Below are 25,134 nucleotides of genomic sequence, written 5' to 3' on the forward strand. Positions count from 1 at the left end.
AATTCACCCATTCTTGCTTAGTTTGATCTTGGTTGCATCCAATATCATAAATTCTGATGTTCTTTAGAAAAACTATAAGAGTTTAGAGGGGAGGGCACTGTTTCACCTTTTCAATGTCAGTTTCTAATTGAACAAGTTTCTCCTCTCTCTTTTTAGAAAATAATTGTGAACTTTTGCCCCTAGAGTTCATAGTGAAAGATACAAATTAATCAGAAGCAGTTGATCAAGAAAGTTCATTTTATTCAGGGAGCATGTGATTTATATGTATGTATGTATGTATGTATGTATGTATGTATGTATGTTTTCGCAGGTACTTACATGTATGGTATTCAGCTTTGTTCGGGTATTTTCCCACGTCATTATAGCTGTGCTTTTAAAATTGTAGCAACGTTTCGGCAGAATCTCATCTGCCATAATCAGGTATTGTGTTGGTCTGTGAGTCAGACTTTCACAGCCGTTTCAGTTTTAAATTTAGGGCTAGCCTACTGCTGTGCCAGAATGGTTTTTTCTTCATCCTGATTGGTTGGGAGTCTTGGTCTGTGTTTATTGGTCTCGGAGTTTGCTGTCTTCTGCTTGATTGGTGTTTCTAATATCTTCTGTCTGTTTTGTGGCTTTTTTTGTCTTGATTGGCTGGCAACATTGTGTCCCTGTATTGGAGGCTTTTAGTGTGGCTTGGCTCCGAGTAAATGGACGGCTATCATTTATTAGGAAGCTAGGTTTCATCTGGGTGCCTGGTTGGGGTGTGTCTGAGCTGGAGGTATCGGGGGATTTGTTTGTGCCCAGGTGTTTGCCTGGCTTGTGGTGTGGAGATTTTTTTGTTTGTGAGTGCAGGCTTCCAATAATTGACAGTCTGGTGGAATCATCTATTCATGCTTTCAGGTCTTTTTTCAATCTCTATGGCTTCTCTGATAATTCTGTGGCTGGGGTTTTCTATAGTGGCTAGGGTTTTGGTGCCATTGAAGTTGATGCTATGACCTGTGGCTTTCATGTGTTGGACTAGTGAGGAAGTGAGTTCCAGCTTTTTGACTGCATTTTTGTGTTCATCCAGGTGGGTACTTATTCTTCTATTGGTCTGTCCAATGTATGTGGCAGGGCATGATGCACAGGGGACTTCATATATGCCTTGGTTTTCCAGGTCAATTTTATCTTTGGGGTTTCTTAGGATGGCTGCTATTTTTCTGTCTGTTTTGAAGGCAGTCTTGATGTGATGCCCATGTAGTATCTTACTGATTTTATCTGTAGTACCTCTTATGTAGGGCAGGACAGCTGTTCCATAGGTCTGTTCATCTTCTAGGTCTCCATTATGTCTCAGTGTGTTGCTTTTGTGGAAGCCGTTGGCTGTCAGTACTTTAGTCAGGGTGCGTAGTTCAGTCTTTATGTGTGTCTTGTCTGCCAGGCGTTTGGTTCTGGCGATTAGTGTTTTGGCCACAGAGTTTATCTGTGCTGGGTGGTGGTGGGATTAGGCGTTGAGGTAGCGGTTGGTGTGTGTTTTCTTCTGGTATATGGTGTGTCCTAGTGTGCCATCTGTTTTTTTGTAGATTAATACATCTAAGGAATGGTAGTTGTTTGTTTGTTTCCGTTTCCATGGTGAATTTGATTTTGGGGTGTGTGCTGTTTAGGTGTGTTAGGAAATTGTTTAGGTTTTCTTTTCCATGGGGCCAAATCACAAATGTGTCATTGATGTATCTTAGCGATAGTTTGGGTTTGTGGGTGACATTGGCTAGGGCTCTGGATTCAAATTCTTCCATGAACAGGTTTGCAATGACGGGTGACAGTGGTAATCCCATAGGGGATCCTTCAATTTGCTTGTATCTTTGTCCTTTGTATATGAAATATGTGTTGGTTAAGCAGTGTTCTGTTAGTTCCATGAGGTGTTTGGGTGTTTGGTATTTATTTTTGATGATTTCGAGAGTTTCTTTTATCAGGACTTGAGTGAATAGTGAAACCACATCAAAACTTACAAGCAGATTTTTTTGTTCCACGTGTAGATCTTTGATCATTTCCAAGAGGTGGTATGAGTTTTGTACATGTGAAGCTGCTGCTTCAGCATGGGGCTGTAGCTGCTTTGCTAGGTATTTGGCTAGGTTTTGTAATGGTGCACCTCTGGAGCTGAGTATGGGTCTGAGAGGTATGCCTACTTTGTGTATTTTGGGGAGGCCATATAGTTTGGGGCATCTGAAAGATTTTTCTCTTGGGATGATCGTCTGTTGGATCTCTTTGCTCATGTGGCTGGTTATAATTTTCTTCTTGATTATTTTTTCCAGCTATGTGGTTGGGTCCGTGTTTATGGGTTTGTATGTGGAGTCTTGGAGTATGTCTGTCAATTTTGTTTTGTAGTCTTTTCTATCCATTAGTACTGTGGCATTACCTTTATCTGCTGGAAGTATGATTATGCTGCTGTTGTTCTTTAGGGCTTGCAGGGCTTTTAGTTCCTCTTTGTGCATTTTTTTTTGGGTGGTTTGCTTGTGCATAGGATGTTAGTGATTTGGTGTCTTATTCTATCAGCTTCATCTGTATTTAATTTAGTTAGGCTGGATTCCACTCCACATATGATGGATTCTGTGGGGATTTTTTGGGGTGCTATAGCATAATTGAATCCTTTGGTTAGGACATCTGTTTCTGTTTTGGTGAGTTCTCTGTTGGAAACGTTGTATACTAATTGTTTCAGGTATTGTTGTGAGTTGTTGGGGGCTTTCTTGTCATGTTATAATTTCTTTAGTTTTTTCAGGAGTTTGTCATTTCTGTAAGGGGTTTCAGTTTCAGCTCTCCAAGTTGTAAGTTGTTTTATTTGACTCACAGATGAACACTATACAGAAGCCTGATGATGGCAGATGAGATTCTGCCGAAACATTGCTACAACTTTAAAAGCACAACTATAATGACATGGGAAAATACCTGCACAAAGCTGAATACCACACACACACACACACACACATTATAATTTAAATGTTTATTGACATAAGTCATTATTCTAATGTGAAATATCTAAAATCACAAAGGCAGTATAAAAACTATTGTATAATTAATTAATATCCTGATTTGTTGCCTGATTTTTAGTCTTTTCTACTTTACTGCTCTCTAGACAGTAAAAATATAATAAAACAACCCCTTACTACATGATCACAGTGTTCCACCACAATAGAAGGAGCTAACTGTATACATGCCATTGTTGTTATTCTTGCAATTAAACTCTACTTGCATTTTTTTCTTCATCACATTATAGTCCAAGAATCTGCTTTCAGGACCAGAAATAAAAAAAGATTATGAGAAACAATCTAATTTTCAAAACAAATCCTCTCCAGTTTTCTTATTTCTCCTTGCCAGAGATCTCCTTCACAAATATTTATTGTTTGGTTTGACACTCAAGGGATAAAATAAACAAGATGGACTCTCCCCTCCCCCACTTACTAGTACTATCAGGATGTGACAACACAGAGTGAGAAATTTAAAGGGAAGGAAAAGAAGTTTCAAAAAGTGAGCTTGGAATGATATAATGCAGTGCCAAACAGGAAAAAAAGTAACTAATTCCTTTTTGCCATTCTCCATAAAGTTAGCAAAACAATTTAGCTAGTATTATTTTATATTGTTGTTATAAACTATTGATGAGCATCCAGATTTTAGGGTATCCTGATTTAGCTATTGCAATGTATACATGTACGTGAGATGGGATTTACATGAGATGTAAATTTAATAAAATAATGAATAAAATACTATTTTCTTTGATGCCATTTTATACTGGTGTCTTGTTATAGGCAATATTTTAATTTATTTATTATTAATCAAATTTAAATAGCTGCCCATCTTACCAGAAATGATGTATTGCAGGTTTGCAATGTGACATAATGACACATGTTCCATTATTTGACCTCCTCCAATACTGACCCTTATAGTAAATGCCCACAATCTTATATTTTGGAAGAAAAGTGGAATTTCACATTAGCTCTCTTTGGAAACTTCTTGCAAAGATCTATAACAGAATAGGATACTCAATTTTTTTAAGACCATGACATTGAAGAAAATTTCCAACATTCTTCATAGAAATTTAAATTTCCTTTGGGCAAGTCCTACTTTTTAAGCATTACAATTTAATAAATTGAATGGCCTATACTATTTACAGAATTTAACAGAGTTGGAAGGGACCTTGGAGGTCTTCTAGTCCAACCCCCTGCTCAGGCAGGAAACCTTATACCATTTCAGACAAACTTCCAGTGTTGGAGCATTCACAACTTCTGGAGGCAAGTTGTTTCACTGATTAATTGTTCTAACTGTCAGGAAAGTTCTCCTGAAAGTTCTAAATAGCTTCCCTCCTTGATTAGTTTTCATCCATTACTTCTTATCCTGCCTTCAGGTGCTTTGGATAATAGTTTGACTCCCGCTTTTTTATGGCAATCCCTGAGATATTGGAACACTGCTATCATGTCACTTCTAGTCCTTCTTTTCATTAAATTAGACATACCCAATTCAACAATCATTCTTTATATGTTTTAGCCTCCAGTCCCTAATCATCTTTTTTGCTCTTCTCTACACTCTTGTTAGAGTCTTGCCATCTTTTTTACATTGTGGTGACCAAAATTGGATGCACTATTCCAAGTGTGGTCTTACCAAGGCATTATAAAGTGATAACTTGTTAATTATAAAAGTATGTTTCAGTTGTGTTTTGATTTCAGGAGAAAAACAACACAATACAAAACTTATTTAAACTATAGTATCTCTCTCTCTCTCCTCTCTCTATGTGTATGTAGAGATTCCCAGTCATCCAGATCATGGTTGTCCCAAAGGTGCTTTTTTTCAGGATGCAACTGGACTTTCTTGTTGTTTCTTTGAAGATGTTTCATTTCTCATCCAAGAAGCTTCTTCAGCTCTGACAGGATATTGGGGAATGGAAGGATTTATACCCCTTGCAGACAGCTGCCTCCAGTCACAGCTTTTTAATTGTGGCTACCCATTTCTGAACTCAATGAATTAATTATTCTATTAAATTTATTTTGTAAAACAAATTGATGTAGCATTATATAATGCCCAAAATATGCCAGTTAGAGGCATATAAAACATGCATTCTTTTTTTTAATTTCAAGTATTGCTTCTGGCAAACTGAATACAGAAGGATGAAGCACACAAGACATCCAAAAAACATCACTAATGATGTCCAGCATGAAAATATAACTATCATTACATTTTATTGGATAGTGGTTTCCAAGGATTTGTTACTCTATTGATGGATGAAGTTATAAAGAAAGCATAAATTATGGCTTGCAACCCAAGTATTGTATTTCTTTCAGTTAAATATAGTGTACTATATACTATATAGTATACTATATATCTGCTTACTAGTTTACTGAAACTAACACTTGCAGTAAATGATAAAATGTACTGCAGTAAGAATGCTAGAAAGCAATTTAGAAATTATCTTATGTCTGCTAAGTTATAGGTGTCATCATAATTAATTAATTTTGCAAATTTATATGATCACCCATCTTAACTAGTACAATTCTGGGTGAACAAAATGATATAAATACAAAAGCATAATAAACAAATGGAACCCATTAAAAAACTGTGCTAAGCCCCTTATTAATCTGTCTAACAACATAAGAAAAGATGTCATGCCAGATCTAACACCCGGGCCTTAATGCCTGGGGAAAGGCCAGTAGGGTCAAGACTATTCAATTGCCATATAAATCTTGACTGAAAAATTGTAACATAAGACAAATACTGTAATAGAAAAGAAAAACTAACATTCAGGCAATGCCTGAGAAAAAACATATTCTGGATGATTGTATAAATTATGTTACAATTACAAAGCAGTGAAGAAAAAAGGGATCTAAGCTATATACCTTTATATTACATTAAAAAAAGAGAAATTCAAAACACCAAAGAAAACCACAGCATTAAATCCAGCTACAGAAAACAATAAAATGATGCACAGCATTAAAATATACTGTAATTAACCCAATTGGGACTCCTGATGTAAAAGTCTGAAGAAAAAGCCAGACCTTGACTGCTCTCTGAAGGCCTGCAAGTTTAGGGTCAAACGACTGGGGCAAAACTGTTTCAAAAGACAGTGTCTGCTATGAACATCTCTAATGTCTTTTAAATCCAGATCTGGAATGTGTTCTTCCTGTTAAAGCACATGAGATGGGCATATCTTATCCTCGGGCGCAGGTGCTCCTACCATACAATTCTTTATTAGTTATAATGACCAGATGACTACGAGGAATATAAATCCTTCCATCCTCCACTATTTAGTCAGAACTGAAGAAGCTTCTTGGAAGTCTTCAAGGGGAAAAAAGTCTACTTACCTTTAGAAAATACACTAACCGAAGTTTTTGAATAGTCTTCAAGGGCCACCTCTTCTAGAACTCAATGCAATTATCTATTTCAGGGATGATTAAGACATGAAAAATTGCAAGCTGAGTTCCATGAATGGGTTCAATCAAGTTGCAAAATGAAATTGTGCAAACACACCCTGCAACGGCTGCCACATGCTATCTCAGAAGGAGGTATGTGTTCCAAAAGACCCCTAAATTATATAAGGGTAAATGTAAAGGTTTCCCCTATCCAGTTGTGTCCAACTATAGGGGTACTGCTCATTTCAGTTTCTTAATCAAGTGAGCCAGCATTGTCCACAGCCTTTTACGTGGTCATGTGGCCAATACACCAGGGTGAATAGAACCCTGTTACCTTCCCACTGAAGTGGCACCTATTTATCACATTTGCATGCTTTTGAATGGCTTGGTGGGCAGGTCAGCCCATTGTATGGCTCTTGAGTCTTGAATACAGACTGTCAGCTTTCCAGCTGTCTTTAACCACTAAGCCATCATGCTTCTCTTGTATTGTATACTGAATCAAATGTAATAGTTCAACCTCATTCAGACTAAAGGATGAAATCTCTCCAGTGGAATGCAAAACCTACAATTACTAGATTTTGGTAGGATTAAGCCAAACTATATTCTTTCCCATTTCCATTAACACTGTCTCCAAACATTGGAACAGAACTTCACCTGTGCACTCAAAAACAGATATGTACAACCTCATGCCACGGCCTTTCCCTGTGGCTTCATGTATATATTAAAGAAAAGAGGAGACAGACCTCTTGAAAAATAGGGGTCAAGGATTAGACTGCTCTCCCCCACCAATACTGACTGGAAATGCCCTGAAGGAACAGGGCGCTCAGTTGCCAAGCCTCTAACAATGTCCAGAAAGATATCATATTGATAGTATTGAAGTCTGTCAACAAATCAATGATACAGTATCTCATTCAACATCCACCACAGGTCATCTACAAGCAGGACCAAAATTGCCTTGTATATCTATTTTAGCCTGAAACATAATTAGAAGGAGTCCAGATGATCCAATTTATAGGAGGTCCAGGAGAAGGAGGAGGAGAAAAAAAAGAGCATAACTGAAAAAACAGTTTTTTGTTTCCTGAATCAAAATCATATAAAAACCGAACTGTATAGCTAAGATCTAAAGACTGGATACAAATGAATAAAATAGCAAAACTTCTGTACAAAGAAGAAAAAAAAACTTTTAATAGAATCTTAAATAAGATTTTTTTTGTTACCCATAGTTATGAAATGATTCATGGGTATCATTTCATAATTTCATAAATAAGAGACCTGAAATCTGATGTACTGATGTTACTTCTCTCGAATAATATTTTTAACATTATTAAATATTTTTTGTTTTAAGGGATTCTCCTTAGTAAAATTAGAAGAAATACAACATGAGACATTCTATCTCTCTATGCAGTTATAAGTGTAACATTGGCTGTAATTAGTTTTTTTATTTCTCACACAAATCTTAACCTCAGTACAGTGCATTTTTTCAGACACCCTTCACTTTTGTCAATTTTGTTATGCTGCAGCCTGATTCTACAGTTGTTGAAATTCATTCTTTTCTCATTAATCTACACTTTGTACACCATAATGACAAAGTGAAAACAGATTTTTAAAAATGTCTGTAAATATTTTCTTAATGCACTGTTACTAGTAAGGTATCAAACATATGGAAAGGAGGAAGGCTTGAAAAATGTTGAGCTATTCTAATTTTAAGAGTAAAATTATTGAATGGATTTTTCAAAATACTATATATATGCCTTTTCTCATAATCAGGATTTCCCATCAAATGATCTTCTAAGGTTTTACTGCTCTAGCTAATTATCATTTTTACTATGTTACTATTTTAATATAATCTACTTTACTATACTTCACACAGGTGTTTCCACATATGTATTGCAACTTAACTTTTTGTTGACATAATAAAAAAACACCAAAAGAAGAAAATGCATCTCAGTAAAAATTACACCTATAGAGTTTGTTCTACAGGATCAGTAAAGGACACTCATCTCACAATTGTAATAGTTTAAGATATTTGATAACTGCTAGATTAGTTTCCCTGCTGATTCTTATGTGTATTTATTCAAAATAAGTACCATGCAGGCAAACATTATAAGTATGCACCATTTATAGAGAAAGACAGCATATGTGCAGACACATACATCTAAATTTTACATGAAAAGAAGCATATACATGAATCAAAAGTTACCATGTGACACCAATAAATTATTTACAAAGAAGTATAGTCCTCATCAGAAAAATTATTCCCAACATGCAATCTACTTTTTAATGCAAATAATGAAAGGTCACATATAATTATTATCATGTATCAAATAACGAACAATTATTAAGAAATTCAGTTCATGGTCTATAAATAAAACTACTTCCTTTTCTTATAGTAAAACACTGGTAGTAATGTCAAGTGTTCTTGACATTAGGGAATAGGAAATATGCAGAAAAACAATATATATATATTTTTTCAGGTGATTTCCAAGGACAAATAAAAGTAGGAGTGGTCAGTATTTGTTTGCCAGCAGTCAGAATGCCAAAAGTATTTTCTGCTATCTGCCAAACCAACTTTCTAAAAATAAAAATGAATTCTCAGAGAATGCCATTCCAGATCCTAAAACAGACTTCTAGTCAATAAAAAACTCAGTTTACTTGTAAAAAAAGTAAATATTAAAATATCACAATACCATTCCAATTAATGATTAGAATAAGAAAATATTAAGAACAATCAAACATTTTACCATATACTTTTCAAATGTCTTACCGTCCAGGTCACTTGAATTGTGGTAGGAGTAAGCACAACAGGATTATGTAGTCGCACAATTACATCACCAAGCTCTTTTTGGACTTGTCTGTGATCCACACCTTGTGCTGGTGGACTGATATCTGCCAGGTCAAACATATTGGTGTGAATCAATAAGTTATTATCTTACTAAGGAGAGCCAATTAAATCAATTTATTATGATGATTGAAAGCATAATAACCTTCACTTAAATGATCTTACTGAAATTAGTTTATTGTCAAACAATGTAGTAGTGGGATTGGAGTGTGGTCCAGATAGAACACTTCTGATTTATACAGTAGCAGTATTTTTAAAAGATATAAATTTATTTTAATAAATATTGAACATATATTTTTCAAATAGTCCACTGAGGAAACAGCAGTATCACTATAAAAGAATGCCTCCAATCCCAACTTCCTGCAGGCAGTCAGCCACATACTATTGTGAACATTTTGTAAGTCACCAAGAGGCCTAAAAGGGTCATGAGATGTACACCAGTCCAATTTAACTTCTAAAACAGATAATCCTAGAGTGTGATAAATGCAATCTCAGTCCCATATCAAGACCTGAATCCTTACTGAATAGTATCCAGATATCCAGGTTTTTCTAAGATATGAGACATTTCTAACCTCTAAATGTAGTCGTACTTTGATATTCACCATTAATTGGTTTCGGGAGGTGCAATGAGTACCAAAAATGATAATTACCAAACATTTTTTTCTCATTAGGAATAATGTAGTGAGTCACAGGACAGCTGACACTGACGAGTTCTAGCTTGTGCATGAATATCAAACAAACTATCCATACCGGGACAAAATTTTCACATCAAAATGCATTGAGTATCAAATTTGTTGAGTTTAAAGCAGTTGAGTACCAAGGTATAATTGTATAACAATATGATCTCAAATAGTTATATGCAAATATGAGTCTCTAGGTATTTGTTAACTTCTATAATTGATTAGTTACTCTTCAGTTATGGAAACTGAACTTGTACAAACATATGATGCAACCATTGTACGAAGTCCTTGTGTTCCTGTAACTATATTCTGCACAAATATAGTATAAATGTTTTACCCAAATGTTATGGATAGTAGTGCTATTCAGATAGTAGCTATAGGGTTTCAGTAGTTACAATAAAATATATTTTAACTTAGATAGGCTGATATGAACATATATATATCAGGCAAGAAGAAAATATTTAAAAATTAATAGAAATTTTTGAACTGGGTAGGCAGATTTAAATTCCTAAAAATTGCAAATAAGGAATATTCCTTTTAGGAGGATATTGATAAAAGTATTATCTATCAGTATAAATGCTTTTCCATATGATATTGTGCTTGGGTTACTTGTGTCACCAAGTCATATGGGTCATCATATGGAGCCACAGTCAACTGTGTTTTGGCTTATATTTCACTTCTTTAAAAATAATGTATTTAATTCGATTAGTTTCAAAGGGCTGCATCACACTGACAATGCTTTGAGCAAAGCAATGCTTTAAAGCTGCTTTAGAAAGCAACGAAGTTCTCCATTTTTATGAAGAGTAAAGTGAAACTTCATGATATTATGGCTGTTTCTTTTGTAACAGAAGAGATTTCTTTGCAAATATCATCCTAATTTTTTCCCACCTGTATATTCCTTCCTTTTTAAGTTTTATTTTTTGGTCATTCAGTGATCCTAAATGTATATTTACATGCTACTGTGTACACATATTAATATACACTCCAGGGATATACATTCACATGTAATATTTCTACATTTGCATATGCATTGCATATTATAATTAACTTCAAATAGGCTGCCTGAGAAATAAATTCAAGTTACCTTGGGTTCGGACAGGATCTGACATGGTGCTGGGATCACTCAACCCTTGTGAATTGATAGCTCTCACCATAAACAGGTAGATGGTATTTGGACGGAGTCCTCTCACAGTGTAAGGAATTGTTCTAACATGATTAGCCACTGTTTGCCAGCTATTGCTCACCAACTGGCTGAAATGAAAATGAATTGGAATACTATAGCTAAAATCACATACCTTAAAACAATGGTCAAGGATATGTTTCTATCTGCTGTTAAAGACAAATAAAACATCATAAAATGTGCTAGCAAGACCAACTGAAACTATGATAGATTCTAAATTAATTAGAAGCACAAAACTCCTAACATGTGATTGATTATGTAGCATCACATTATTGTCAACTCTTAATGACCATATAGATAGATCGCTTAATTATGACCTCTCCCTAATCTGGTCCTTCAATCAAAGGAAAGTCCATCTTGGTAGATCTTATCAGGTAACACAAGAAGGTTAGGTAAACAGGAGATAGCTCTCTCTATATTCAGTCCACATCATCAATAAATAAATTTAAAAGAATAAAAAAAGATAAGTGACTATTGAGGTATCAGCCCTATATTTAGCTCCAACACTAGATTTTGTTGATATTGGCAAAGAATGCTGAAAAATGTTTACGTTTCTTCTTCATCCATTATCAACATGTTGGTAAAAACATTTTAAAGATTTTTATAAATTTTAGTCATAAACTCATCTGAAAAGTTTAAATCAAATGTTTGAAACATTTTAAAACTATGTAGAACAAAATACAATTTAATTACATTAAAAGCACCCACGTTTTTTAAATTTCTGACATTAGCTAAAACTTTGGAATGAATTTTGTTCAAAAATGCAAAGGATTATAACAGTAATACATTTTAACCTACCTAAAAGCCTCAATGATATATGCACTTGTTGGTAAGTTCCCAGGTGTGCCTGGCTGCCAAGACAAGGTGACACTGTTCTTAGTGACATCAGTGACCTGAGGTTTGGATGGTGCGCCAGGAAGATCATTTAAATCATAATTTTTGCTAACTGCTGCTCCTCCAAATTCTACAGAATGCAAATTGGATTTTACATGTTGTTTACTAAAGGACAATTTAAATTATTTGAAATAATTTTGTAGTTATATAAATGCTTTAAACAGATGCACAACATATTAAAAGTAAGTACTTTTGAGATATAACATATCTTATCATTTCATTATCATTCAACTATAGTAACAAGTGAAGCAAGAGAAGAAGAAAAAGGTATTCCAACTATTTCCATTTATAGTAACATTTTTCTCCTACAATGAAAAATTGAGCTAAACTGGGGTGGAAAACATGTTTAAAACAATACGTTTTCCTCTTATGCGTGTCTGAGGATATCAGGATTAAAACAGCACTCAGGTGGGACTAACTATTTTGATCCATCTTTTTCCTGTTTGGGTAGATCTTAAAGGGGAAACCATCAACTATTCCTAATAGGAAGATGGAACTGATTAGAGGGTAGACTTTATATGTTCTACTGAACGTAAAGCATTTTGCCCTTAAACCATCTCCCTTCAAACTTCCCCAAATGAAAAAATATGGATGCATCAGCTTATACTGCAAAATGATTTTACATGTGTGTGATGATGTGAAATAAATTCAGTGACTTATGCATTTGTGATATTGGTATATAACTGCATCTTTGGGAGTGATGACATAATCCCACACATATTGCTATATTGATGTCACTTTGGTCTGTTATGGATACCCTTGTCTCAGGACTTAATATTTCCTTCTGTGCATATAGTTTTTAGGTGGGACAAATATGAAGTCTCTCAATATACTGAAGGGTCACAATGGCTATTATAGACAGTGCTTTTAGCTTGCTGACCTGTCTATGGAGTTCTGAATTAACTTTTGCTAATACAATGGCTTCTACCACTGGGTCTTGAAGCTAGAAAGCTAGAGGGGGAGTAGAAAATGGGAAAGATTCATTATATGTGTAGAAGGCTTGTGCAGTGTTAAATTTTGCACTTAATAAAAAACTTTAATAAGAATCAATGATAATGTATTGAATGTCCTGATTTCGTTCTAGTACGTTTTTGTTTTCTGCATTATGTTGGTGTAACTTACCTGTAACATCCAACACAGCACTCCAAGATGTTTCCCCACTTGAACTTGTGGCAACACACGTGTATGTTCCCATGTCAGATATCTAAAGACATGGAAATAAGAAATACCAATCCTTTACTTATAATACTCATTTAACCTTTTTAATATTTTTGAGGTGAACTAAGAGGGTGGCATGATTCAGAATTATTATAAAGTGGAATACAATATTTTACAAAAAATAATTAGGTATTTCATTTAGTAAATTGAAATAATTCTTAATTTTTATTTGACATATTTTCAAAGTTTCATCCCAAGTTATGTCCCACATAACTACCATCACTAACTTAAAGTTACAATTTTAAAGGGGATAATAATATTATACTTTTTTGAAATAAAATATAAGTAAGAAAGAGAACAATAAAAGTGTACACATCTACATCTGCTTTCTAATTGTTGGGAAACCATGACTATTCAAGTACATTGTTAATCTAGGACATATAACACACACATTCATTTCCTTTAACTGTGTGAGAGAAAACTGTTTATTCAAATAATTGTATTTCTAAATTATATAATTGCTTTTGTACATAATTATGTAATCAAATATGTAGGCCACCTCAGCTGAAGTTGCAACTGGAGGCATACGGTATAGCATATTCCTCAGGATATAAATTATAAACTGTATAACAACTCAGAGAATACCAATTAAACAGAATATGTATGTATATATCTATGTATCCTAAACAGGAGATAGATAGATAGATAGATAGATAGATAGATAGATAGATAGATAGATAGATAGATAGATAGATAGATAGATAGGACAGACAATCTTCCACTACAATAATATAAATTTGGTAAAATTATCACCCCTATACGATTGAATGTAATTGTATTATCTTCATACAAAAATTGTATTCAATTGTTGAATAGACAAGATAAACAATGGATTTATCATTTTTTCATTGGCTGGTCCAAGCATGGTAACAGTTTCTGCTAGTCAAAGAAATCAGTCCTTAGAAATAGTTCACCTTTGAAGTACATTCTAGTCTGTTCCTGTTCTACTTTGAATAAGTCATTTATAATTCTGTCATTAATCCATATATTAATTGTCAGTGTTAATACTGTTTGCTTCACCTATTTGCAAAGTTTAACATCTTATACTTATTCCTTCAAAATCAAAAGTGGTAAGTAACAGCATTACTCTAACAGGGAAACTATTTGGCTTCTCTCTGAAGGCTTTTCAGTTCTATAGTAATGTGGTGCTAATACTGCACAACTTGCCATAGGTATATGTATATGAAGAAGAAGAGATGAAACAATGCTGGGTTTTTGTTTAGGTGCTGTTATGTTGTTTAATTGCTACTTCTCAGTTGCTTGATTCACTTTTTATCACTTTTTATCACTTTAGTATTCCTATATTACTAAAGAGTTCAAGGAAATGTTTTGTTGAAATGTTATATTTAAATATGTATTTATATTTAAATAGCATAAATTTATGGTAAATATTATATTTAAATGTTAAGAAATCTTTTACTTAAAGTTCATATTTAAATATTTGTGCTATCTTTATGATGGAAAATTATAATTTAAAAATCTGTATTTTCATCAACTTACTACATTTGAGGTAAGTCTTGAATTACAAAAGAAAAAAGAAAAAGTAATGCTATATAAAATAGTGTAGGTAGAACAATAAAAGCAAGAAATATAACTCAAGCTTATACCATTTCATAGTTCTCTATATACCATTTCATTTCATAGTTCTGTATCTTTGCTCCTACTGTGTTCATATATTGATTCATATTTGCTGCATTTAGTTCTTCATGGCTCTCTTCTTTCAAATATTTGTCTTATGATTCAGTGTTTTGTCTTTCTGAGCTATAAATTTAAGTTCCTTTTCATATATTGTCAGTCTCTTTTCTATTCAGTCCACTTTTATTGATCATCCACCCATTATTTATCCTATCTCTACTCATTTTATTATATATACTTAAATTCCCTCTTCTCATTTACCTTTATATTTCTTCTGCAATACTCATTTTTGTAGTAACAAAGTGGACAGACTCAAACTAATAAACAGCCATTTTTATTTCTTTTGATATTCAATCTCTATAGCAAACAAATTTAACACATTTATCAGCTGATCACATTTTAATTTCCCCCATTTATTTACTTAATAATTATTTTAAAGCACACAAATTAGTCTACTTGCTTTAATATTTCATAATTTATAAGTATGTAAGTAATTGTTCATAACATTTCCCCTATCAGGTCTTGATTAATTAATTTTCAGATTTATATGATCCATTAAATCATATCATTAATTTAATATTTGGTAGGAATAAGCTCTCTATAAACAACACAAAGTATGATCTAATTCTCAAATAAGTATACTCTGAAGTTTCCAGGTCCACATGTATTTAGCATCACCAGAAACTGTCCTAACATATTTTTAATGTATTAAAAACACAAAGGAATCATTACATATTCCTGGATTACTCTTGGCTCAATGATGAATTATTTGATAAGCAGTCTCTTTATTTTCATGCATGATATGCATCTATATTACAAAATTCTTACTTTATTTAGCAATCAACTTTAATTCCACATACAAGCAAGAATTTCATGATTCACGTGTTTTTATCTTGTCATATTCTTTCTCTCTCTGAGGACAGCATAAATTGCATTACCAAATTTTGCTGATTGTCATCTTGTATATATGTCCAGCTAAAGTTCTGTTGAACACTTTTCTAGGTACATTTAACAAACCTATCCCCTGGTAGTTATGAATTAATTTTATTTTTTTAAGCAAGGATATAAAAATGATAGCCTTATTATAGTTTCAAAAATAAAACTGAATAATTCAAATTGTCAACTGTAGAAGAAAAAAGCGTAAAAAGCTGATTAAAATGAGGCTATTGCCACAGAGACACTACTATGGAATCCTCAAGGTTGGAATGAACAGTTTTTTGTCTATTAATAAGGGTAAAATAGGTACACATAACAAATGAAAAGGACGGGGGAGCTGTCCTGGAATTTATAAAGAATAAGATTGACTAATAAGCTCTTATTTCAAATGAAACTACATCACATGAAACTTGGAAAAGACAAAGACATTCAATAATGCTTAAATGCTGACTTGGAAAACTGCACGGGATTATGGACAAAGGATAAACATATGGCAGCTTTATTTTATGTACCCTACCTGAATCACATTGTCCAGTTAAAAAAGCTTAGAAATAAGGGGGGCAGAATTAATGTTAGAATTTGTTAAAGGAAGGCTTGTAGATGAGTTTCAATGCAGAAAGAAAGCCTTGGAGAAAATAATTATCAAAGTGAAGAAACAGTATTAAAGTCTAGAATTACTAGACCTGGATGAGACTTCAACTGAAGACTCTATGAAAAACTTTATTGATATTTCCTCATGCGCTTCTTGGTGATACATTAGATATTGCACCAAGCTGTTTTGCTTGTCATTTCCAGTAAAATAGTTAGATAAGGTAAAGCAAAGAAGCCCATCTTTTTTTTTGGGGGGGGGGGTATCAGTTTTTATTTGTGGTGTTGAGGCAGAGTTTCACTTTTCTATGACAAAGTGCTACCTTAGATTTCTCAGAGGCAAGGCAGTACAGCAAAATGGTACTGCTTTGCCAAGTTCTAACAGATACCAGAGTATACAGAAAATAAACTAGAAATTAGAATTAGAAATAACTTTAAATAGGCAGAAAAATACATCTTCCATATGGAAAGGAGAGTAATTCAGAAGAAATTCATAATGTGATAAGATAAAGGTTAGCACCAGTGAGCAAAAATAAAACAATTGAATGCAATTTTTAAGGTTACCAAATGCTACTGAAAGGCTTGTCAGACATATTCTTTAAATAAGTGATATTACATGACAAATGAACAATTTATCCTTCTAGAGAAGAGAAAGAATAGAATAGGTTAGTTTCATAAAATTCAGAAAGTAAAATGGAGATTATCAACATATATTGCTCTAAATTTAAAAAGGTATTTTTTGTCACTGTGCTGGTTAACAGAGTAAGATAATATGATTCTACTTAAAGATGCAGCAAATGTCTGTATCAAAATTTGTTGCCGGGATCTATAAAAATAAATAGGATGCTGAATGCATATAATAGAAGAAAAATGCATTCAAATTTGGTGTCACATTTAAAGCACCAATATTCCAAAAGCATTTTAGAATTACAAAAGCAACAATTAATAAAAATATTCTGAAACAAAGCTGGGCATATTCAAAAGCTGGTCTTTGAACTACATACATGGAGTTTTCTTTTAAATAAACTTTCTTATTAGCTGCTTTGGAAACTGTCCCAAATTGTCTTGTCATGTATATGACTGCACAGCCATTTTCCTTCACTTTTTTTCAAACATTTAATGGATTATTTTGAAGTCGTGAAAGATGAGGCATTTAAGAAAGTTATAGCTTGACAAATAATTGTAATTGGTGCAAACTGTCAATTATAATATAGGGTAATCACAGGAAATTTACAGGAAGAACTTCAATCATAAGAAAAAAAATACATGGAATACAGCTTCAGGAAAAAAAAGCAGCATAGCACATTAAAACATAGCTTAAAGTAAAAATACAGCCTTAGCAGAAATAACAGATGTTGATTGCTTCAGGTCAATCATAAAAATATCGCAATAATGTTGCATAACAGATGCGATAATCTGATATTTTTTAAAAGTAAAATTCCATATGAGCTTTGGTTTTTAATAAAAAATAATTTTAAAATATATAGCAATATATTAAGATGCAGAGTACACAGGTGTAGTCAACAAACTGAATAAAATGTGCCATACTAGACAATACAACTATGGAAGAATACTAGTTGATTATAGTAAGCAAACTAGGGTAGATAAAAATCAATGGTGTTTTTTTTTTAAAAAAAAATCAGATATTTTTATATAAATAGGATTTTTTGATTTAAAGTGGAGTTTTTTATTTTTATCAAATTTATTTTAATAAAATGCTTTTGAAGTAACAATATACCTAAATATAATTTTCTATTTAAAATACATTAATAATTTAGTTTATTCAGCATGAAATGGAGCTTAGTTAGGTAGCATGTATATTCTGCAATATTTACAGTCTTGGTAAACTAATTCAATGACTCCAAGCTCTGCAAGCTGAGATAACATGCCCTGCATTGATGCATTTCACAATTTCACAGTAACCATGAGAAAAATCATATTCCTTTATCCCATTGTTTTTCAAATCTATGTATACTACAAACTCTATAGTTATTTGCATCTTTACCACCAGGTAAATGCATCTTTACCACCAGGCTCTAAGTGTGAGGAGGAAGGGCAACCACTAAAAATGAAAGGAAAATCTTCTAAGCAGCTTATAAATATAATATTAAAGAGCTCTTGTCATTTCAGATCCATCATGGCAGCGCCTTTTAGACGGCATCCACTTACCTGCTGCCTGCCACATCCCTTATCTTGTAATGTCACTGCCACATCACCAGCCATCCCATTAAAGTGAATGGGACTGTCGGTGAGTCAACAGCAGGCCAGAGGCGGAGCCACTGCGGGACACAGATGACAGTTGCTCTCTAAAAATTATGATTTAAATCAAGTTGATTTAAATCAAAACCACCCTGAAGCAAACAAAGAAAGGACTACAACATATTGATTAAAATATAGATTAAATTTTGATTTTGAAGAATTTTGAAAAAATTAACTGAAATCTATAATAATGGAAGCAGAAATATAATAATTTGCTCAGCAAACAGAAGAAACATCACTAACATAAAATATACATAGAATACAGAGTAATCTGATAAAAAGGTATTCGACTTAAGCACTCAGTTAGAATAAGAAAAGAGAAACATCCTGTGCATTTTCTCATAAAATCATTAATAGTAAATTATTGAATGAGAGAAATTGTGTAGGGAAGCCAAAAAACTGGAAATTGGCAGCAGCAGCAGAAATAAAATCCGTGTATCATAAGTAGATATGGAAACACACTTTTCTTTAACTTAATGGAGAAATATATGTGAATATTTAAAGAAAAATATAATACAGATGGCATTATGTTCTGCAAACAATTGTGCCTGTTTTAATGAGTCACAAATAGGCATGTACGTTCGTTCATACATATTGTGAAAAATCTCTTTTAAATCAAATCTAAAGTTCAGCCTATTCTATTTTATATGTCCATCTGGGTGTGTATATGTGCCTGGGTAAACATATGGATTTATAGAAAACAGATATCAAAATATGAATGCAAAATTTTAAAAGAAACACTGAAGAACTAAAACCATCAGCAGGAGCATTTTTGCACATTTATTTGTTTGTTTATTTATTTGAGACATACAGTGTCTTTTCAGTCTTGCAAGCATTCAACAACCCAAAATAATAATAAATGAAACTAGTATTTATATGCAAATCATTGGGATGCTTATTCTAGTTTGTGCAGGTAATTTCCTAACGTGTTTTGAATAAATCGAATTTAATGAAAATATTAAAGATTTGGAAATTAAGGGATGGAAAACAATAAAGTTCCTTGAATCAATTCACTTGTATTCTGGGAAGGAAAACTATAAAAATGTATCATTCATGTGTTAGTAGTGTATGAGTTAAAATGTTATCATGTGCAGCAACTGAAATACAAGGATTACTACTTTGTAGCCAAGCAACAGTATTCTTTCTCCCAAACCTACAAGTGGGATTCATCATACGTTGAGGTAATTACTGATATGTTTTATTATTTATTATTGCTTATCAGTAAACTTGTCTCCTTTCAATTTTTTCACATGTTCCATACATATTACTTAATTTATAATTATACGTTACTGTTCACAAACTTTCTTTTTATTATATAATATATTGTTTGTAACAGTTTAATCAATGCCACTCTTGAGTTTTTATAATTAATTAATATATTTTCATATAATTCATAGGCTGCCCATATTACTTCAAAGTGAGGGTAATGTTATTTTATTTAGAACAAAGATAAGCAGTATAAAGAGCTGCAGTGGCGCAATGGTTAGAATGCAGGCTAGTTCTGCTGACTGCTAGCTGACTGTAATTTGGCACTTTGAATCTCACCAGCTCAAGGTTGACTCAACCTTCCATCTTTCTGAGGTGAGTAAAATGAGGACCCAAATTGTTGGGGGCAATATGCTAACTCTTTTAAACTGCTTAGAAAGGGCTGTAAAGCACTGTGAAGTGGTATATAAGTCTAAATGCTATTGCTATTTGGAAATAGTTATATGTAGTCTGAATTAAAGAAAGAGCGCAATTTTCTTTCTATAGTTGTGACACAAATTTCTGTTGCATGATCATAGGTATTTCATACCCAAAACACTTCAAATGTATTTACTTGAATGGCAGTTTTGCATATCCTAATATCATTGTTTTGATTCCAGTTTCCTAAATGAATAGAAATTGAAAACCTTTACATAGTACACCACCCAGCTTTCTGACAGTGTAAATGCATGGCTATTTACAGTATATACAATTGTTTAGAGACAAAATGAGGACACATTGAATATGGCAGGTACAAAGCTGGAATACCATTGGTAAACTTTGTAATGTCTTCTTTGACAAATGATAGCTTCCAACAAGAGAAAAAAACAGCATCAAAAATTTCCTGTGGCCAACTAATAATATTTCTATGCTTACTATTGATTAATTACATTTATTGAGTCTTTAACTTTTTAATTTATTGAGTCTTTAACTCTGCTTTTTGATTTTTAGGTATATTCAACTTGGAGGCTTTAAAAGTCTCTCAAAAATATTCATCTTTCTTTGCTGTAAGTACTTTATAGTTCATTTGGAGAGAGAGATATTTCAGATTGTTATCTTGATGAAAAATCCATTTACTTTTCACCTGAATTCTTTGGTGGTTATGGGACAAAATATATTTGAGCTTTTAGTTGAATGCATTTTCCTTCCACCAATGTAATACTTCCAATACCACTGGCTATTACAGTTTATTAACACATAGACATCCATGTATTTAATGGTTGACAATGTGTTCTTTTCTGCAAATGCGTTGCTCTTTTTATCTCAAAATGTTTCTTTCCTTTTTTTAAAGATGTGCCCAAAGAGTTTGGTTTTTGTTTCACATTGTCCAAATTTTGCTCCATAATATTTCAGATTCAAGATCTTTTGGATAGCTTAGAAAATCATTTTTGTGATAAAGTTGGACAACTTTGTCAAGTCTTCTATGCAGATTACTGTTGTATAAACAACACTTATTTTCATTATACTGGATTTGTGGATAACCATTCCAGTGTCAGCTATATTTTTGTCAAATCATCTGTGTTAAACTGTAGTTCTTGTCTGGTAGTATAAACAAAATTTGAGCAGTTCCAGTGGAGATTTTTCTTACTCTTTTAACTATTGCCTTGATTTCAACATATCCAGCAACCCATTTACTTTACTTAATAGTTAAAATTGCTAGTTAGAAAAGCTGCTTAGAAGATGCCATGGCTGTTGAAAATAAATATAACAAAATCATAACCTGAAAATTCGTGAGGTAGAGTACTTGTTCCCTATAGGATTTTTTTAACCTGGATAATTGCACAATAGCCCTAGAAATTCAGTTTTGTAAAACCTTATTAAGTATTTCACTTATAGAAAGAACAAGAAAGGAAGACATAGGGAGGAAGAGGAAGAACACTGATTTAATAGGAAGATTGTCCAAAACTGCACTAGCCATATGCACAGTTTTTCTTATTTGGAGCATGTAAACAACTACACACAGACTTAGTAACTATGCATTTAAATTGGAATAGATATTTCAGAAATTGTGTCAGCTTCTGTTCATTAAGGGATTTATTAATCCAGAGTACCTAAACTTCTACATGTGATGTGTAATCAATAAATAATTAAGCAGTTCTCATTTAACTATTACTCTCTTGATTTCAGAAAGGTAAATATGTTGTTACAACATATACTCACCCGTAAAGGTTTAATTTGCAAAGTTCCTTGATCTTGTATAGATGTCCTTTGATCTCTGCCAAGAAAAGTAAATCCTTCTTTTAGCCAGCTGATAACAGGCATTGGGTCACCAGTAGCTTTGCACTTCAGTAAAGCTGTTCCATCTACTGCCAATGTCTGGTTTACAGGTCCCTGGAGAATGATGGGTGGAGGCCTATCTGTTAAAACTGAATTTAAATATATATATGTGCATATATTAGTAGATATCCTGTGATATTCAGACTCAGATGCCACTATTTTGAAAAACATTTTCTAGAAAATCACATTGGTTGTTGCTAAGAGTGAATTTGTTGTAGTACTTAAGGCATGGACTAGAAACTGGAAGTCTGTGCACTCTAATACCACTTTAGGCACAAGGTCAGTTGAGTGACCTTTGGCTAGTCACACCCTCTTAGCCTCAGGAAGAAGACAATGGAACTATTTCCAAAATTTTGCCAAGAAAAGTGCAGGAGCTAGTCAACTGATTCAAAGGCACAAAAAAAGAAAAAAGTTTTCTAAAGAAGATATTTATTTATGTTGCTTATTAGTGTGCTGTTTATTAAATTATTAAATAATCCCTTTCAATAACTGCCTGTTAAATTGTACAATTATATATATCTTGTGCAGAGGTGGTATTCAGTTCAGGAGAACTGGTAGCGGAAATTTTGAGTAGTTCAGAGAACTGGTAAATACCACCTCTGACTGGAGATTTTACTGTATCCTTCCCATCACGCCCACCAAGCTATGCCCACAGAACCGGTAGTAAAAAAAATTCAATCCCACCACTGATCTTGTGTAATATAAAATGAAGGAATAAAAGATAGAGTTGCAAATCCTGTTTATGGAATTTGTATCAAAATCCTAATGGCATAAAAATATATTGCGAAATAATGAAAGCAAATTGAAAAAAAGCAATCCAAATTCCATTAGTAGTTCTACAGTTAGGATTCTGCAACACGCCTTTTTTGATATTAAAAATCTCTTTGCAGTAAATAAAGGAAAAATATTAATACAAATGAATATATATTTTGTGACTTTGTAAAAATATGATTAGCTCCAAATTGACCTGTACATACCTGAGGAATATTTTCCATTTAAATTAGTTCCAGAATATTTTCTGAATGTACAAGTTGCATTACAAAGTTAAGAATTCCATATATTCTATTGTAGTTTACATAAAACTATATTTCCACTGTATACATTTCTTGGAAATGCTAAAAACATTTTTTTATATCTATAGCCTTCTGGATGAATGGATACATTGAAAAACTAATAAGCTATTTATTAAAATGTATATAAGCCATCATTAAGGGTATGGTTTTCAGAAAATGTCTTTGTAAAATGTATTTATATCCTTAAATTAGAGTATTAAAAATATTGTGATTTAGACATGTAAGATTACTTATATATTTCATTTTGCAACTGAGTTATCTCACATATCTTGCAAGGTATTTTTATAAAAGAACTATTGCAAAATTGTTTATTGTTTTTAATATAATTGTATTGTAACTTATTATTATTGTGACTGTTATCAAAAAAAAGGAAGAAAACAAAACTAATTATTGTAGAAGAGCAACACAGTCACTATTCAAAAACATATAGCAAATGGTCTTATTTTAATTGATTTATTTAGTAATGATTAAATATATCATTGTTTGTATTGATTAAAACAATAAAATATACATACAAGCCCTTTCCAGAAGAGTAGCTGAATCTTGTTGAAATTTAAGAACCCTAAAATTTATTATAGTTGCGTAAATAAAATTAAGTATTAATAAATTTGTGGAATTGATAATCATATCACTATGACTTGCAATTTGTCACTCTTTAAGGGGCCACAAGTCCTTTTGTTTATCTTATATAAGCAATTATTTTCAAAATGAGTTCGAGCACTTAATATGGCAGTTTATGTATTGTATGTATTTAAACAAAACCAAAAATTTAAAGGATATAAAAATAACTAGAAAGCCAAGAGAGTTCTTATAGATCTCTAGGAACACTAAAGGTTTAAATGTTTAAGAGTGAAAAGTTTAGTTAACTCCAGTCTCTGTAATATAAAACCCATTTTATTATTGACCAATAAAGGCACCTTCTGGCCAGGAAGCTTTTAAATACTTTATTTATGATTATCATTTAAAGGATTACAATTATTTCAATAGCAAAGCCTAATTAATTGACAAATATATTTTCTTTTTGAAGAAAAACTATTGAAATTATGATTGACAATATAACATTTGAGTCATTCATTTAATAAAATTAATAATGTTACATTATTTATATTTTAAAGACATTTTAATGTAGCAATTTTGATACATTTTAATATTCAAATATATATTCCTTTTTCAAAATATTAGATTGCTTATTTATTTACCACTGTGGGTTTAGATTTTATTCATTCATCTTAATGTCAATTTGATTTTATTCAGACTAAAGATTAATTTAACTTAATTTAGTTGATTTAGTATTGTAACAACTTTGATATACTGTATATATAAACCATGCTGAGACACTGGTATTCACATTCTATTGCATTTAAGCTTTCTTCCACTATCATTTGCACTCATCTCAATTCAAATCATTATATTTATACTTTTGTCTGTCCTGTTTCAATTTCATATTATCTTTTCTCATTAAACAAATTTTCCCCTGTAGTTACTAATTGGAGTATGACACCTTTATAACTTTTAATTTTATCCATTCAACTCTTATTTAAGCTTCAATGTATACCTTTAAGATTATAACATTCAATATAATACATAACTTCCAATCGAATTCTGCTTGGTACATTCTTAAAATACGCACTATATTCTTAAAAAAAGATTATGTATGTATGTATGTATGTATGTATGTATGTATGTAAATAAAGCACTTATTCCATTCCAATTCAATCCTATCATTAATATTCATTAAAATCTTAACATCTTTAACATTTCTTTTCGATTAAATATCATACTTCCTTGGGAGCACTTATAAACTTTCGATAATTAATCCCCCCCATATTTCTCTTCACTTATATTTTATAAATCATTAATAATAATTAAAATGTTCCCATCCTTTCCTAATTTAATTCTCTCATTCACTTTATTTCATTTATTTCATTTATTTATTAACAAACATTCCACTAGATTACGATAAATA

At 32.3% G+C, this 25,134-nt stretch overlaps 1 protein-coding gene across 12 annotated transcripts in view; it reads right to left on the bottom strand.

Moving 5' to 3' along the window:
• Positions 1–25,134, bottom strand: part of ROBO2 (roundabout guidance receptor 2) — a 783,469-nt gene that overhangs the window by 77,250 nt on the left and 681,085 nt on the right. For all 12 annotated transcript variants that reach the window (XM_026700666.2, XM_087937503.1, XM_087937509.1 and 9 more), the window contains 5 exons: positions 21,979–22,184; positions 13,060–13,141; positions 11,842–12,007; positions 10,948–11,114; positions 9,109–9,230 (listed from right to left, as the gene is read on the bottom strand). In XM_026700666.2, the coding sequence (XP_026556451.2) occupies positions 9,109–9,230; positions 10,948–11,114; positions 11,842–12,007; positions 13,060–13,141; positions 21,979–22,184 (743 nt within the window). The remainder of the gene's footprint in view (positions 1–9,108; positions 9,231–10,947; positions 11,115–11,841; positions 12,008–13,059; positions 13,142–21,978; positions 22,185–25,134) is intronic.

Source organism: Pseudonaja textilis, chromosome 7, assembly GCF_049901715.1.
Source record: "Pseudonaja textilis isolate UNSWEBS1 chromosome 7, rPseTex1.2, whole genome shotgun sequence".
Classification (NCBI taxonomy): domain Eukaryota; kingdom Metazoa; phylum Chordata; class Lepidosauria; order Squamata; family Elapidae; genus Pseudonaja; species Pseudonaja textilis.